Consider the following 17,428-nt stretch of genomic DNA (forward strand, 5'->3'; position numbering starts at 1 on the left):
GGTATTGTTTTGATAGATTAAGAAAATAATATTTTCTTTTTGAAAAAATTTCAATTAGTATAGAAGTTATGACATGTCACTCAAAACGGACATTGCCAATTATTTATAGATGACCCACGCTGAACTGTCCCGCCAAACTCAATGACAGGGGGGCGCTACCATCGTTCAACTATATGGTTTCCAACATGGCAAAAATCTGAATCAGCGATCCGGTATTGACGGTGGCGCCCCACTGTCAATGTCATCGACAGGACAGTCCAGTATTTTGGAACTATAGCATCACATCCATGTCACTTAGGGCGGACATTGCCAGTTTAGGAAAACAAACGTAAAACAACTTTTAATTCTGTAGGCAATTGTATGACATGACGTCCTTTATAACGGACAGAAACCATTTAAGGGTTAAGGCAACTTAAAAAAGTACATTCTGTGTTTTTATTATTATTTAGGCAGTTAAATACTGCACAGTATTTAGTACACCATTTTCTTTATTTTCTTCCATCATACACAAGAATACGCGTGCGTGAGTCAATGTTCGCTCGTATGTGAGGCCTTGTCAAATAGTATCCTGTAGGTGGGCCATCGTGCGTGTTTTGTTTTCGATGTAAACTCGCGGAGATGAACAGGCCTGCTAATACGAAGAATATTACAACACAACGTTCATTGAAATCAATGGTTAAGTAAAATGATCGATCTCTACAGAGCTAAATTAACTACGTAGGTGACGATTTGCAAAGCTAGAGCTGAAAGAAGCAGGATGCGACAAGCCGAAGACAGGATCAAAATGGAGGGCATTGAATGCCAGTGAACTGCGAACCTGGCGGCACTTTTTTGATCGTTCAGAAAATCAAATACCTTCACGGAGCGAAGTAACTACAGATAAACCGGAGCGAAGGCATTTCGAAGTTATAAATGTTACGTTATGCCACTGAACTTAATCATATGACTATAGCAGTAGCCCAGTAGGCCTAGGAATGCACCGTGATAAAATGTTATCGATGATTTTAGATGACAAATTTATGGGATTATCGCGTTAAATCGATAAAATGGTGCGCATCCTAGGCCTTCTGGGGAGGCATAGGCAGATGATTATGACGAAAGAAGACGAACTTTCTGCTGGCGAGATTTAAAACACCATCCAAAATAATTAATTCTTTTCTAGCTTACGCGAGCGAAGCCAAGTAGGTCTTAGGACCCTTCTCATTAAGGTACAGTCTACAGCACCAGACCAAAATATCACTTATTTCAACTACGATAAGATGCAATGCTTAGCTCGGTGTGCTGTACCATGTTTTCTTATTAAGTATTAGTCAGAGGTAAAAGCTAAGTGTGGGTAAGTGTCCACTTGCCTTTAGCACGCGGGCACCGTATGAAACTGCCTCTTGAGGAAATACATGCAGGATTTTAAAGGCTGAAACACATCTGAAAGGAAATGTGAGTAATTTTTAATTCGGAAGGAACGAGGGCCTTTTCATGAAAAGCTTTTCAACGAAAATATTAACCAATTTTAGAAAATATCTTAATTTTACATTATTTAAAAACTGACTAAGCAAGAAGGTAGGTAAGTAGAATTTAAAATTATTTTGTTGTTCCCAGCAGACTAAGATAAGGCATACTAATGTTTTTATTTTAGGAACATCAATGGAAATTTTTAACAAATTTATTAGCACTAATCCTATTTATATAGCAAATCACGGATACGGATGTACACCACACAATGCAGATTGCAGTCTATTTTGTGACTTTAATTTGTTCTGTGTTCCTGAGAGATCACCTGAAAATCAAATCATTCTAATTTGAAAGACTCTATTTGCCAGAGCACGAAATTGAGTATTGTCTTAATGTCAAAATTATTTTTTACTATCTGACGAGTTACCATGTTCAGTCAATGCAGACTAGGTACACATTTTCGTTTCAAAATTGCTTCTATTACCTATGATGTCACAGTTTTTACCTCGATGATGTCCTACCAATTTGGGCTTCACATGAATAACAATTCGCATTTCATTTGTCCATGCTGATTGGTTTTACCTACATCAACTGGGCAATACCACAATACCTTCATTTCAATTCCCTGTCCCACGCATTCTCGATCAATTTTTAATTATTTAAGTGCACTCGCCAACAAAACGGTGGAGTGGTAAATACTCGAAGGCACTCCGTGTGCGGCTTATAATAATATTATTACTGAAGTAACCAATTCAAAATTTAATTTTGGAACAGTAATTTCTTGACAAAATTACTTTTGATGTAATTTAGCGGGCGTTTTGCAAATTAATTCGGATGTAATTAAAATTTCAGCGGAGTTACACTTTAATTTGAGCCAATTACCTCTGAATGTGTGTCATATTGGGTGGATGCAGTTGTGGGAATTCAAATTGTGTTATTTCTTCGAATTTGAAAGAATATGTTTTTGTTTGCTTAATTTGATGCAAACTTTGTTTCATGAACACCATCAAAATTAAATTAGATCTGTTTTTTACTTATCTTAATAAAATATTCGTTAGTAATGTCACTTTCGCGATAAAATTGACGGATCGCTTATTAGTACTCTTGCATAATATTCTGTGTAAGGTATTATCTCCCAGTTAATTAGTTGCCGCAATTGAAAAACAACTATAATAGCATGTAGTAATTATTGAACCTACTTTTTGATAGTAATTAGAGTAGGTAGAGCTTGTTCTGTCTGGCTGGCTAGCTACCACTATCTTATCTACGTCTGTCGCTATGTCGCCAAATTGTTGTGTTTCAGCAGTTGGATGTAAGATAGCCAGTTTCTTTGTGATTGGGGATTCTGAGTGATGTTCGCTTCCATCTTCGGCCTGATCATCACTTTCCATGATTGAAAATGAGATTCAGGCCAAGAGCTTCCTTGTTTTGGTAAAAAAAAGTATCTCAACTGGTTTCATAATAATGTTATCTTTATTTTCCTTTGTTCCTTTATTTATTCATTTTATTCATCAGTGATCTTCAGAGTAGATCTATACTAATATTATAAATGCGAATGTAACTCTGTCTGTCTGTCTCTCTTTCACGCCTAAACCACGAAACCGATTTTGATGAAATTTGGCATAGAGATAGTTTGAGTCCCGTGAAAGGACATAGGATAGTTTTTATCCCGGTTTTTGAAACAGGAACGCGCGTGATAAAGTTTTTCTGTGACAGACAAAATTCCACGCGGGCGAAGCCGTGGGCGGAAAGCTAGTACTTACTCCATATTTACGTGACAAATTGCATGTTGGTAGCAATGCATGTGTTGCAAAGGTTGCGAACGATACAAAATCTAATTGATTAATGGGCACTCTATCTTAAATCACTCTTATCTGAAATCTTAAGTAATTAATCGACCATGTAAAAGATTGTCTTATCAGCCGATTTATTTGAACTAAGTACAATGTAATTTCTAAAGGCTTAGGCAAAATAAAGATGTTTTTATTATTGAAGTGAGTTGGTGAACAAAATGAAGGTTTTCGTCCTTTTCTTGTTCTTTGCACTAAGTGCAAATGTTGATGGTCAAACTGGTATGTATTTTTGTAGTATATCATTTTGTTGTTGTCTCAGAATTGACCTCGAGACTAAATGCATTTTCTTTTTGTTTATTTTCACGTCGTTTCAGCCAAATGACGTCCACTGCTGGACAAAGGCCTCCCCCAAGGTTTTTCATAATGAACGGTCCTGCGCTGCCCGCATCCAGGCTCTTCCCGCGACCTTTACCAGATCGTCAGTCCACCTAGTAGGAGGCCTGCCCACACTACGTCTTACTCTTTCACTTACAAAAACCTATACTTCTTAGCTCCGAATTAAAAAATGAAGCTTTAGCTGAGCTAAGCGCTTAGCCCAGTCACAAAACGGAAAATGTATGACTGAAATTGAATAAAATTTTGAAACAAGGAAGGCCTTAGGCTAGTGATTCCCAAAGTATCGACTACTACTTCCAAGTCTATACTGGTAAATCTTCGTAAGCATAAAATAATATAAATGTTAAGATATTAATAAAAATTGTTCTAATTTTTCAGTAAGAAGGGCGACGTTGTTGGAGCACAGGTCATACGTGCTAGAAGTGCTCGAAAAAACCGTTCATGGCATAGAGGATTATCAATGGTGCAACTTGAAGATTCCGGATATGACCGAAGAAGTCAAGTAAGATTAATCCTTTTTTATTCTTCAGTTAAGTTAATAGTAAAGTTGCCCCCTAGTTCACACAAACAAATGCATCATTCCCAAGTAGCTCAGATCTGATTATATCGAATAGTTGCAAAAGTTTTCTGTTCTGCAAACAGCATTAGTGGTATTGCTTCGAGTCCTTTTTTGTCAGTTTAACCTGTGCCTACCTATTTCTTTTTTGTTTCTTCTATAATAACCGTACATTCGACTGCGTTGACTGACTCTACTTGGTTGCAAAATACCACCTTTTACAACTACGATGTCTTTCTTTGATGCGATTCTATACACAATTTTCATGGATTCCAGATACGAACTCTTCGGCCGCGAGCTCGCGGGTACCGTCACCTTCAAAAACGGCTACGTCTTAAAAGTCCAACACGTTGACGTCACCGAAGCCTCCATCCAGCAGGTCTGGTCGTGGGCGACGGCAGCCCAAGTGGGCACGGTGGACGTGAGAGCCCTACTGAGGCTACATGACGTGGTCTACGGGTTTGATGTGGAGGCAAAGCTGAATGGGGAAACGTACGTGTTCACGTCGACCTTCACGCATAGGCTGCTCAATTTCAATTTCTCGGTACGTTTGGGCAACGATCTACTTTTTTACAAATTCAGAACTATGACTAAGTGCCTACCGTAAGTTGTGCATATTTTTAGAGCAAGCTTGATCTCTACTATCACGTTGAATTGAACCATAATTTTTGTGACTAATTCATAAGATGAACAATAAGCTATTACTTTTATTATGATGCTTTTGTGATTGGTCAATTTGTACCATCTTCTTTTTTTCTTTTCGTGTCGACAACAAACCTACACAGTGTCAGCCCAAAACTCCGCCACAAGAGTGGCGTGGAAGAAGAAATTTGTACCATAGCACGACCATAGTATAGCTTATGGTAGACATAGCCAATAAAGTTATTCTGCGTATGTCACGAATGCCACAACTTCACCCCAAACCATGTAATCGTATTTTTTTCTAGATCCTGAAAAATATGGCTACAAATGAGATAACAGTAACTGTGGTTGGAGCTCAACCTGCGACTTTAGCCACCAACCTAATGTCTTTTATACCTCACACTGATATCAGCGATCTGATTGGAACTACGGTAAGACTATCTTGATGAAGAATCAAGATTTTGTTTTATAAAAACTAAAATTTTCCGTACGACACCGATAGATGGCGCTGTCTGTTCGTCACATCGCGGTGATGAGTTAAGTTATAATATTATCTTTGATGAAAATTAAGTACATTATTATGACAAAATTATCAAATGCACCTGGTAATAAGTAACCCAGAATACCGAATAAAGAGCGACGAGATGTATCCACGACCTATAGATCTTGTTTGAATCTTGGACTGTTTTGTTATGTTCTTGCGATGAAAGTGGAACTTGTTCTTTGACAATTTTTCAAGATTTTGTTTCATTTTTCAGTTTGTCCCTGCGAGCACTCAACCCGTGGTTATCTCCTGGGGGAGGGACATAATCCAACCAATCGTTGATGACGTTGTAAGAAACAAAGTAGAGTTCCCTGAGGTATGCTACAACTGTTAAATTGATGCAATAAACAATAACTATTCTCAAAAGTTTTTTAATTGTTCCTGACCTGAACGTCTATAAGATTGTTTATTTGGCTAATTCTTTAAAATTATTGAGTTTTCGTGAATTTGTTTTCTTCACCTATCTAGATATTACTATTTCTGAAGATAGTAGGTAGGTACTAGGTCTTATCATGATTTAACTTACCTGTCACTAACTTGTTGAATTGTTATAAACATAGGTACGCACGTAGGTACTACTAGCTAAAGTAGATAATTACACGAGTAGGTCCAGCTTTCAAAAAACATTTTTCATCAATTCATTAATTTCTAAAAACGTACAAAAATATGGGTATAGGGTAATAACAAAAAGACCAATTTAATGCAGTATAAAGAAGTTTATCACGAAACAGTTCTAGCAATTAAAGCAAACTTCGGGGAATGGTACTTTATTTGTAGCTACGTCCAGCAGGATTGCTTGAATTTCGTTGGCGAACCAATTCCTTGTCGGCGTAAAACTGCTGGTCGCCTCGAACTAAAATAGAAAATAATGAAACTTTTAAATTGTTGTATCATCAATGCACTGAAAATGGCTAACCAGCCTCCATTTATTTTGGTGCTATGGTAAGTAGCTCTGAAATTTAATTGTGAACAACGGAAACGAAACAAAGGTAAGTAAAATACTTAACAGAGTTTATTAGATAGGTACGGTTAACAGCACGTCAACGTAAACACTGTGGTATCTTACGTAGTTGCGATACGGGCGACTTTGCAACGAAAATGTATAGCTTGTTGTGCTGTCGACTGTACATAGTTCTAAGACAACCCTCAATAGTAACAGAACTATTCTCCACAACTTTCGCTGCAACTCCTGTGTAACCAGGATCTATAGCTTGACCGCCAATAAAAACCCAACCAGTGAAGGTCAAGTTTGTTCTCAATAGAAAGAAAGAGAGACTCTTCACCTGAGAGTTCTAGGATTGTTTCTTAGATGTATGTAACACAATTTAACCAGAGGTTCTAGACTTAAGACAGACCGATAAAAAGATGATTCTTCTAATACAGACTTTGGAGGACGCACAAGATTTTTAAAACCAACCCTATAAGGGCTATATTTCACACCATGGCGGCGCAACCAGTCGCCGGCTACCAACAAAATGTATACAGCTCTATAGAGAGCTACTCACCTGGTGTCCGTTTGGTTGCGCAAAGCTGAATACATTTTGTTGGTAGCGACGACTGGTTGCGCCGCCATGGTGTCCCGGTGAAATATAGCCCTAAGAAGAAGAACTGCCGCTTTCTGTAACAACACCTAAGATTGAATTTTTCACTCAAAAATGGCTTCAAAAAAGATCTTAGGCTCTCTTACCCGTAATGACAAGATTTCAGATATTTCATCCGTCGGGAGGTAGACCATCCTCACTCCACTGCCCCCTGATACGCCGTGGTTTGTATATGCTACGGATGTCTCATTGGTGTTCATGTTTCTTGAAATCTGGAAAATAATACTTGTGTTGATATCCTAAATTATTAAAATGTCGTTCTTTAGGTAGTTAGGTACACGTGGTCTCCATTCAGAACCCTTTCTCTTGACTGATCATCGTGCTCTATGAAAAAGGAACCATATTTTAACTGATGATGTAAAACGATAGGCAAAGGAGGATGCCAAGAATATAAGTGGCAGAGACTAGAGATACTTTGGATAGTAATTAAATCTTTATTTGGCACGGGACAAGCAATGACAATTACAAGTGTAAAAAGGTACTTAAAGAAGAAAAAAATATATAATAAAAAACAGTAAAATAATCCAGCCAGACCAGTAAAATCCCGAGCCAAAAAGGCGCCCGCTCAGCGATACTCGGGACATAAGTGAATGTCCCGACGCTGATAGTACGATTCCGTCGTATTTTTCTTTCAAGAAGTTCTATGATGAGAAAGTCACCCCTTAAGAGAGAATTAGCTTGTCGTTGTCGTTTCAGCTAAATAACATCCACTTCTCCAAAGACCTCCCCCAAGGATAGAGCTTGTAAGTACTTACTTAATGGGCAGGGCATATAGTACGCAGAAGTGACGGCCAATGGGGCAGCAAGGTTCTAAAGTGACGAGCGACCTCATAAAGGCAACAAGGTGCTAGATGCAGGTCGCTAACAACCGGGTGATGTGGAAATCATTGATAAATTCCCTGAATAAGAGTGTGGGTAAAGATCCCTGTGTATCTCCGCTGCTTGCCATTGTCACTGGTTATGTTGGTGACAGCATCATACCCCACTCTTGCATCCCTGAGGTTCACTGTCCCTCTTACAGTAGCTGTGGTAACTGGCACACCGTCAACGAGGGGATGGCTTATGAAAGTAGAAACGGCGTTCAGGTCAATCTTTTCGATGGACACCAAGAATCCGTTGGAGTAGCTGACGTTTCCAGTTACTAGCATGTTAGTGTGGGTTATTTCACTGAAAAAGAGGCAATGTATGTAGGTAAGTAGGTATGGATGAAAACTTATCAGGAGTAATTCGAGATAGCGTTACTTAGCTACGGGCTAGCGGTATAGGAATAGCGATCTTTATGGTAGTTAATCGGGGTTCCAACCAGTTCAAAAATGGAAATAGGAGGACCTCCACCATTACAGTGCAGTAAGTACCTCCCAATCAACACGAAACAAGGACGAATGTCTCCCTAAAAATATTTATAATGTGGAGTCCCACATTATAAATCTTCGTTTAATCAAAAACATTCATTATATTATACAACATAAATCATTATAATATAATCGATCTTCAAAGATCGTACTAGATACTTTGAGTGCTTAATGCGGTACTTCCTTCAATTGTTTAGTAAAGTTTCGGCCAAACCAACGCATGCAGCCTGCGTGCGCGATGGTGATAATTTCTACTGATCACCATCGCCATCGCGCACGCACATGCAGGCTACACGCGTTGGTTTGGCCGAACCCTATCTGGTACTTAGTTCTTACTTCAATTGCTGAGTGAAGTCTGCCAATCGGAAAGAGCTCCATCCCCTTTGTTCCACTTCATAGAAGGTCTCTTGTAAAACTTGGAAAAAGTATGGGTTTGGGTCGACAATCTTCATTCTATTGACTGTAACAAGAAAGTAATAGAGAATTCACGTCAAGCTAAACACGAGGAATGAGGTATTCCTCGAAGCGCACCCATTTTGAGGCACACCTAAACTTTTCAACAACGAGGTAACATTTAGGTATGTATCTACATTGTAGGCATAGTTAGGTGCGTTTCGAGGAATAGTTTAGTTGCGCTTCGTTAAGTGCATCTCAAACTGGGTGCGCTTCGAGGAATACCTCGGTAGAGTCGTACAGACTAATGTGCAACAAAAATTTATAGACGGATGTTGTGCTGACGCCTGTACTGTAAGTAACTAGGTACCTACTTATTAAAAGTCGTCGTCCACCACGCCTCGCCTAGTTCTCATCCTATCCTCTAAGTAATTTTTAAACGTGAAAGATTTTGAGGATGGATGTTACTCTTTCACACCTAAACCACAGAACCGATTTGGATGCAATTTGGCATAGAGTTAATTTGATACCCAGGGATTCAAATACGATGGTTTTTATCCCGGTTTTTCAAAAGGGGGTGTGTGCGGTCGATACAATTTTTAGTGACAGACCAAACAAAGCAAGATTACAAGAACTTCAATTATAAAAATTTAACTAATCACTTACGTAATGTCGTTTGTCCTATAGCAGATGCTAGAGAGATCACAAAAATAAATATTGATTTGATCATGATTCTTCCAAGTTGAAATTGTTAAGAAAACGTTGATGTCTTGCAAACTCTCTCCAGACTCATATTCAATTGTATCAATAATTAAAATTAATTATTACGATAAGATACGAGTTAAAAACATTGCTAGTGTCAGGGAGATTGGTTGCAGAATGGATTAAGATAATCATCACAGATTGTTCCAAGTACCTACCGGCTACCTAGTATTAGTTCCTACATGTAATTAGGTACCTTCTTTACGATTTAGGTAATTTCTTAACGAGATAGAATCAGAAATAAGGAGATCCGTAAACGAACTAAAGTCGCTGACATAATATCCTGACAGATTAGCACTAGTAGATAGCAGCACTAGCACCATCCACAAGGTGAACCGACCACCTGATGCAAGGCGCTGGATGCAGGCCGCTATAACCAACCGTGCGAACGTGCGATAGGTATACATAGATTAAAAGTCATTGGAGAGGCAATTTATGTTCAGCAGTGAACGTCCTGAGGCTGAAATGATGATGATGAGGTACCTCCTTAAATTACTTTGTAAAGTGCTTTTAGCTTTGATTTTTGGTTTTAAAATATTTTTTTTATTTTGGTGCTAGAAAATAGGCTTCATCTTCGTCGTTAGTCGGGAAGAAAGAAATAAATAATTAGTAAAGTAAGTAAAATAGCTTGGTATTTTTTGAAAAATAAAGTTCCGTAATGAAAAATAATTGTAGCCAGTTTCAAAGGATTTCGGACCGTGCACGTGTAAACTTTTATTGTCAAAAGTGACACAATTTTGACATTGACAATGACATAAAATCTCCGACTAACTTCGATTTGTTTTGTTGCGGTAAAATGGAATAAATGCTGAAAAAGCGTTAAATTTATTAATATTCGTGTTTTAACGTACATTTTTAACATAAACTTGAGGTTATGATCTTTCTCGTCAGTAAAAATGAGTGAGGAAACTACAGAAGAACGACAAGACAACGAATTTGCGGCTCTGCAGGTAAGATGTATTTTTAGACTATTTCTATTAAAATTAACTGTATTATCAAAACATCTCACTGTGAGGTTGGTTTACTAAGTTAAATTTTGAATGATGAAATGTCCCAGTTTATTAAGCTACAAAATTATATGGATAAATTGTTCCAAAACACACTTTGCAGCATATTCTAGCCTATATTTTCTGAATTAAAATTAATATTTTGCCTATTATTAAGTATTATTGCAAACATTTTTTTTCCTTTAAAGTTTATAATTGTTTCAAAGTTTATAATTATTTCTTAAACCCTCATAACTTTATTCTCGCTCAACATCCTAGAGAATTGGGCATGGCTGAAAACCAGTGTTGCAAGGATCTGTCCTTACAAAGTATACTGAGCCAGGTCCAATTGCCTTCGGTGTACTTATTAGTTGTAAGTCTAACTACCTGTACCTACCTATGTCTAATGGTTCGAAGGCAATAAATACATTTTTTATTTTTATTTTTATTTTTTATTTCTTGATGCCTCATTTTTGGTATTTTAAAATATTTTTTCAGTTTATTTTAAAATTTATCCTTTATTTCCAGGCTATTTACGGTGAAGCAGTTATAGATAACCGTGAGAATATAGCGTGGAAACTATGGAGGCCGCTGGACTTGTTGCTGACGCTGCATCCACTGCACAACTCGGACATAAAAGGCGTTCACTGCTCTATTACGCTGCACTTCAAGTGCTGTTCGTCATATCCTGACAAGTAAGCTATACTGAAATTCTCGTTATAATTCTCTGTGAACAAAACAAAAATTATACGAATTATTTCTCCGTACAAAATACCGCTTCTGTCCTCTATAGATCGCTTTATAGCGATATGATCGCCTAAATTGTGCTCTCTTTATTTCTGTATTTACTTTTCTTGTCCTGTGTTGTGTACAATAAAGTATGCACAGATCTATCTATCTAATATACCTACAGTAGAATCTCGATTATCCGGACTTCGATTATCCGGATATCCGATTATCCGGACTCATTCTTCACGGTTTCTAATTACCGATTCAGGGTCTGGACTCTGGACCCATAAAAACCTAAGGCGCCACCACCGTAACATGGTATGGAAGTCTTCTTAGTTTATTGTTTAAAAAAATGGATGACCAATGGTCTAATATTTACATTTTTAGACTCTAAAATGATGTATTGAAAACCATTTTTATTGTAAAAAGTTAATTATTGTTTGATTTTACTTTGAAATCGATTATCCGGATTTTCGATTATCCGGAACACCCCTGGTTTTAATTGATCCGGATAATCGGAATCCTACTGTACTTTTTTCTAAGAAACTTTATTCAAAACTTTCCAGGCCTCCAAGTATAGCGATTCACAAAATACATGGACTATCAACTGACAATGCGAACCATCTGCTTAAAGACCTGGAGGCTTTAGCAGCTGAGCGGTGTGGAGAAGTCATGATTTTTGAACTTGCCCAACATGCCCAGGTATGAAATATATTTGTCCAATATCAGCTGACCTGGTGAACTTTGTACTATGTTCATCAGAAATAGTGTAAGATTTTTTTAAATCAGACCAGTAGTTACGGAGCCTATTCAAAACAAACAATCAAAACTTTCCAGCAACAATAAAATGTTATCCAGGCATCCATTATTTATTTAATTTCTCTTTTACTGCTTCGTATCGTGGACGACGCCTGATCACCCGTAGCATAGGTTCCTCTCTTGAAACCTATTTAAGACACCAGTCCCTCACACTTTAGGTTAGAATCATTGGCCTAATTTGTATTCTTTGTGTACTTGATTGTGAAGGGTAATAAATATTTTTTGATTATATTTTGACTGTTGGTTCATTTGAATTTTGTAAATGATAAAATTAGTATTCCAGCTGAATAGTAAAGTTGTGTAATAAGTGTTTAAGAATGATTTTGTTAAATATTCCAGCAATTTCTGCACGACCACAACAAGCCAGTGTTGTCTTGCTACGAAGAAATGCTGAAACAGAAGGAAGAGATGGAAACTATGAAGCTACAGGATCTGGAGATTAAAGAGAATGAAGAGGTAAAGTTTATTTTGTTTGTAAATACTTTTTTGTCACTGGTATACTTACTTTGTTTTAAAAAAATGTTTCCGAGACCCAATGTTTTTTTTCTATTTAGCCCAAAGGTGAACTGGTAGACAATGCCTTATGAAATTAAGTTCACCTTAGCTATCAACTATTATGGCATTAAAGAATAATAAATTAATATTAAATCATTTTGTAACTTTCAATAGAGGGCATTTACAAAGATGAATGAATTTTGAGTATTATTACATCATTATTGCATCATCATGCTTGAGTGAGACTTCATGCAAACAAATTATGTTTGAAATGTGCTCTTTAAAATCCTAATACACAAAATAAATGCATTTTATGAAACACCTTCAATCTGGTCAAGTTATGCATTAAAAAAAAAGAAAATTTAACTGCGCACCTAGCTGCGCACCGTGACGTCACGTCGACTCTCTGGTCAGTTAGCTCGATCACTAACACCGTATTCACAAACGCCGATTGCTTAAGTGAAGCAGCAACGCTATGCAAATACGAACATATAGCGTATAGGGATGTTGCCTGGGTCAAAAAGCAAGAGTTTTAATTAGTCCGTCAGTTAACTTGGCAAAAAATACTCTACACGTATTTTTCACTTTTTCAAACTAATGAAAATTTAAAGAGATAAAGCGCGCCAAAGTTCATAAGAAGAGGCCCGTGACGTCAATGCGTGCATAAAAGTGCCGCACGTTGTGACGTCGTGCGGAACTTCAAAGCACCATAACTATGTAATTATTTGTTAGATTGACAAATAAAAATATATGTGTCCAATATTTTTTGATATTAAACATGACGGACTAAAAAAATTTTTTTAGGAAACTAGCCTATTGTCTGTGAATAGGTATTTGGGACCCTCCTGTGCGTCAACTCAGAGTAATGTTGGGAATGCGGGTGTAACATTTTTATAACCTTGTGTCTCCACTTTCCAGCGGCAAAAAATAAAGAGTGAGATTCAGAAAAGGCAAGAGATGCTACGAGGCGCCCCCCGGCGGGTGCACCGGTCAAGCACGAGTCTCGACAACAGTACTGACGGACAAGGGGACGCTCCAGAACTAGTGTAGTAAGTTATATAATGTACCTACTACTAATATTTCTATCTATTTATTTATTTATATTAACCAGCAGACAGTGGTGACTGAGTTTGTTGCGTCGCTTCTTCTCAGCACTTGCCAAATGTTGGTCTCGAAGCGCTGGTAGGGTAAAAAGATTATGAGACATGTAGAGGCTCCTTAAGAGCAAAATGACGATTTGTAAGAACTATTTATTAGTCTAAACAAATAAAGAAATTTTGACTTTGACTTATATCTCAGTGAAAATATCTTTTGAAGCCACGATAGCCGAACGCTGAAGGGGTCAGACTGGCCGACTCGCGATCCGAGGAACGCGGATTCGAATCCCGCCGCCGCTCGACTATTGTGGTGAGCCCACTCAAAACACAAGCATATTTAAGCTTACTACGATGGGCTTACGGGACTATTATATTAATTTGTGTTCAATACACATTACTAATAATCTTTCAAAAAACTATCCAGAAGTTATTGTCATCATCATTTCAGGCTTAAGACGTCCACTGCTGAACATAGGCCACCCCCAATGAGTTCCAGATTGACCTTTTGGTTGCCAACGCCTTGCCAAAACCCTTATGAGGTTACCCGTACACCTTGTTGTTGGACGTCTCATGCTGCAATTGCCGGTACATGGCCACTATTAAATAACCTTGCTGCCCCATCGACCGTCAGTTCTGTGTAAAATAACCCCTGCCTATTGCTACTTCAGCTTGCAATCCATCTGGTGAGCTGTCAACGACTTTTGTTCGTTTATAGATCTCCATTTCCGATTCGATCTCCAAGAACTCCGAGCAAAGCCCTCTCCATAGTACGCTGTGAAACTTTTCAACGTCAATCTATACACTTACTAATATTAAAAAGAGGTAAAGTTTTTGAGATAATCTTTGGATTTACTGAACCGACTTTAAAAATTATTTTACCTATAAAAAGCCACATTATTTGTAAGTGTCTTAGGCTATATAACTTTCTGTGACAATGAAATTCACGCGGGTAAAGCCGCGGGAAAAGCTAGTTGTTTATAATCTTCCATTCTTCCAGTTATGCTGATAACAAGATGTCTCCAGTCAGGCAAGTGAAGACCAGAACAGCTGCGGTATGCACGTGCAACAAAGGCGCGCAGGTCCTCAGGATAATGCAGAGGAACAATAAGAAAGTTTACATTGGGAATTGTTTAGGTATAGTATAAACTTCGTATTTATTTAACTAAAATAACTAAATAGAAGTAAGAGTAATTATTTAGGAAGGTACTCACTGTTAATAAGTGATGAACATAAACTGTAATCAGTTGGAGTATGCTATGAAATCACACAGTATCAGCTTTTTTAAAGGATTAGATTGTGTCTCAAGGAAACCGCTTATTTAGGTATCAACGTTCTTCTACTTTTGATCTACTTTTGGATATCCACAGTATGGGTATAATTGCACATGTTCATAATATTCACAATAGGATTGAAACCCACTGCCCTAAATTTTTATGGCTAGCCCAAAGTTAACTGATGGAGAATTATTTTTATAGTATTAAGTTAGTCATTTTTACCAATTACAATGAAAATAAACATAAATTAATAAGTAATTCCCATAAGGCATTGTATTTTCGTTAATGAACTATCGCGTGGACGCCAAATTCTCAAGTCACTTGGTTTCTTTTCAGGTCACTCTTCAAACGGCTCGACAACCTACCTAGCGATAGATGACGAATCCGGCGAGCGTCTAATCACAAAGAAATGGTCGATACCTCCCACCTCGGACTTCCAAACTCGAAACCGTCAGCTGACATCGCTCCAGCAAGACCTAAAAGTGTTGTGCCGATTAAAACACCCATCCCTAGTCCCATACGTAGCCATGGAAACTGTCAAAGAAGCAAAACGGACCGCAAAGCAATCGTATTTCATATTCAGGGACTACGTTCTAGGGTGCTCGTTGAAATTTTTGTTGAATAAGTGTAAAATCAGTGACCGTTATGAAGGTTTAAAGTTGGTTAGGACAGTGGGGGTGGGTTTGTTTGGTGCGTTAAAGGAATTGCATAGTGTTAGTGTGGTGCATAGAGACTTGCGGTGTGAGAATGTGTTCGTGGACGAATTCGGCGCGGTCAAGCTGGTTGGGGCGAGCTTGGATGCGCGGCTCGCTGAAATGCACGAGGGAGACATCTATTGTGACAGGTATAAGGTTCAAATTAGGTCTTAGATTTATTTAGTGTATACAGATGATGGTACGATAAACACTGTGGCATCTTACGCCCCCTTATAATTATAAATTTACTCAAAATTTCATCCCAAAATTGGTAATTTATGGACACACACGTCGCTAGCACTATTTACGTAAGATAATGTAACATTTATTAGAACTCAAAATTACTTGAAGTTAGCTAAGTAAGTAATAACAACACTGGAAGCGTGGTCGAGGCTTGAGCGAGACAGACAGATCGGGGCAATGTACGAGTGCATACGACTATTCTAGCGAGCAGCGGAGTGCCCCAGCTGTGACGCGTAAAATACGTACTAAAGAAAATTTAATAAAAAAATTAACTTTATGAAAACAAAACTTTTTTCTTTAAATTTTTCACACATTTCTACATAACCTGTTAATTTTTTTTCGGTGATAAAAATGTAGTGGTGTATATTTTTTTTTAATTCATTTTCTTGTATTATCCAGACAGTCCCAATCGCAAGACATCTTCGCGGCCGCGCACCTGCTCCTGTCTATCATTTGTCAAGAAGATAACGCGTTTGAAGTGCCGCCCGACCTGCCAAGCTCGGCGAAGGACTTCTTCTCGAGGTAAAGAAGAACTTTCCATTATTAATCTTAACTTACTGTAGATCGTTTCATCCACGAAGACGCGCCCCACCAATTTTTGGCCGAAGGAAGCGCGGGGTGCGGGGAGTTTGATCCGAGCAATCCGAGCGTCATTATTGTAGTGTGCGTGTGCACTCATGGATCATTTAGCGTGTACCGATAATACTCAAACATTAGCGGAAGAATGGTGGGGCACGTCTTCGTGGACGATTTTGGGCGTTAGTCTAGTACTTAAAAAATGCATATTAGGGGCCATCCATAAAGTACGTCACACGAATTTCATGATTTTTTTACCCCCCCTCCGTCCTTGTCACAGGTGGTCACATTTCTGAGACCCCCCCTCCCTAGTGTGACGTGACATGTTTTGCAATTTCACATCGAAAAATTATTAAATTAACAGCAGTTCCAAAATTAGTTTTATTTCCATTTAAATTAAGTATTTTTTTTATGAAATCAACATTATATCAAATATTTGAAACAATTGAAATGTGATGTCACGAAACTTAGGACCCCTCCCACCCCTTGTCACACCATGTCACACTTTGTCAACCCCCTCCCCCCCTCTTTACGTGTGACGTACTTTATGGATGACCTCTTATAGGGTTACTTTAATGACACTGTTTTTAATTAACTGTAATGTAAGAGCCCTATTACAACTTTGTATTGCTAAGTGTTAAAATAGAGAAACACGGGTCTCAACGCGACTTTTTAGGGTTCTGTAGCCAAATGGCAAAAAACGGAACACTTATAGATTCGTCATGTCTGTCCGTCCGTATGTCACAGCCATTTTTTTTCGAAACTATAAGAGCTATACTGTTGAAACTTGGTAGGTAGATGTATTCTGTGAACCGCATTAAGATTATGATGCAAAAATAAAAAAAAGATAATAAATATTGGGGGCTCCCCATACTTAGAACTGAAACTCAAAAATTTTTTTTATCAAACACATGCTTGTGGGATATCTATGGATAGGTCTTCAAAAATGATATCGAGGTTTCTAAAATATTTTTTTTCTATACCGAATAGTTTGCGTGACAGACGCTTCCAAAGTGGAAAAAAGTT

At 37.9% G+C, this 17,428-nt stretch overlaps 3 protein-coding genes across 3 annotated transcripts in view; 2 read left to right on the forward strand and 1 right to left on the reverse strand.

Annotated features, from left to right (window-relative positions):
• Positions 1 to 3,372: 3,372 nt before the first annotated feature.
• Positions 3,373 to 5,740, forward strand: LOC114358842 (uncharacterized). Its single transcript, XM_028312914.1, has 5 exons — positions 3,373 to 3,521; positions 4,017 to 4,140; positions 4,471 to 4,738; positions 5,142 to 5,267; positions 5,595 to 5,740. The coding sequence occupies exons 1-5, from the start codon at positions 3,461 to 3,463 to the stop codon at positions 5,712 to 5,714; spliced, it is 699 nt and encodes a 232-aa protein (XP_028168715.1). The 5' UTR covers positions 3,373 to 3,460; the 3' UTR covers positions 5,715 to 5,740.
• Positions 5,741 to 6,076: 336 nt separating this feature from the next.
• On the reverse strand, positions 6,077 to 9,596 carry LOC114358840 (uncharacterized). Its single transcript, XM_028312912.1, has 5 exons — positions 9,393 to 9,596; positions 8,670 to 8,793; positions 7,869 to 8,148; positions 7,068 to 7,193; positions 6,077 to 6,233 (listed from the first exon to the last, which is right to left on the reverse strand). The coding sequence occupies exons 1-5, from the start codon at positions 9,454 to 9,456 to the stop codon at positions 6,114 to 6,116; spliced, it is 714 nt and encodes a 237-aa protein (XP_028168713.1). The 5' UTR covers positions 9,457 to 9,596; the 3' UTR covers positions 6,077 to 6,113.
• Positions 9,597 to 10,235: 639 nt separating this feature from the next.
• Gcn2 (eukaryotic translation initiation factor 2 alpha kinase Gcn2) overlaps positions 10,236 to 17,428 on the forward strand; it is a 33,452-nt gene continuing 26,259 nt past the window's right edge. Inside the window, exons 1-8 of the mRNA XM_028312905.1 lie at positions 10,236 to 10,438; positions 11,003 to 11,169; positions 11,770 to 11,905; positions 12,362 to 12,478; positions 13,436 to 13,566; positions 14,612 to 14,748; positions 15,225 to 15,732; positions 16,226 to 16,348. Coding sequence (XP_028168706.1) covers positions 10,385 to 10,438; positions 11,003 to 11,169; positions 11,770 to 11,905; positions 12,362 to 12,478; positions 13,436 to 13,566; positions 14,612 to 14,748; positions 15,225 to 15,732; positions 16,226 to 16,348 — 1,373 coding nt within the window. The 5' untranslated portion in view covers positions 10,236 to 10,384. The remainder of the gene's footprint in view (positions 10,439 to 11,002; positions 11,170 to 11,769; positions 11,906 to 12,361; positions 12,479 to 13,435; positions 13,567 to 14,611; positions 14,749 to 15,224; positions 15,733 to 16,225; positions 16,349 to 17,428) is intronic.

Source organism: Ostrinia furnacalis, unplaced genomic scaffold, assembly GCF_004193835.3.
Source record: "Ostrinia furnacalis isolate ACB-3 unplaced genomic scaffold, ASM419383v2 OfSCF4122, whole genome shotgun sequence".
Classification (NCBI taxonomy): Eukaryota; Metazoa; Arthropoda; class Insecta; order Lepidoptera; family Crambidae; genus Ostrinia; species Ostrinia furnacalis.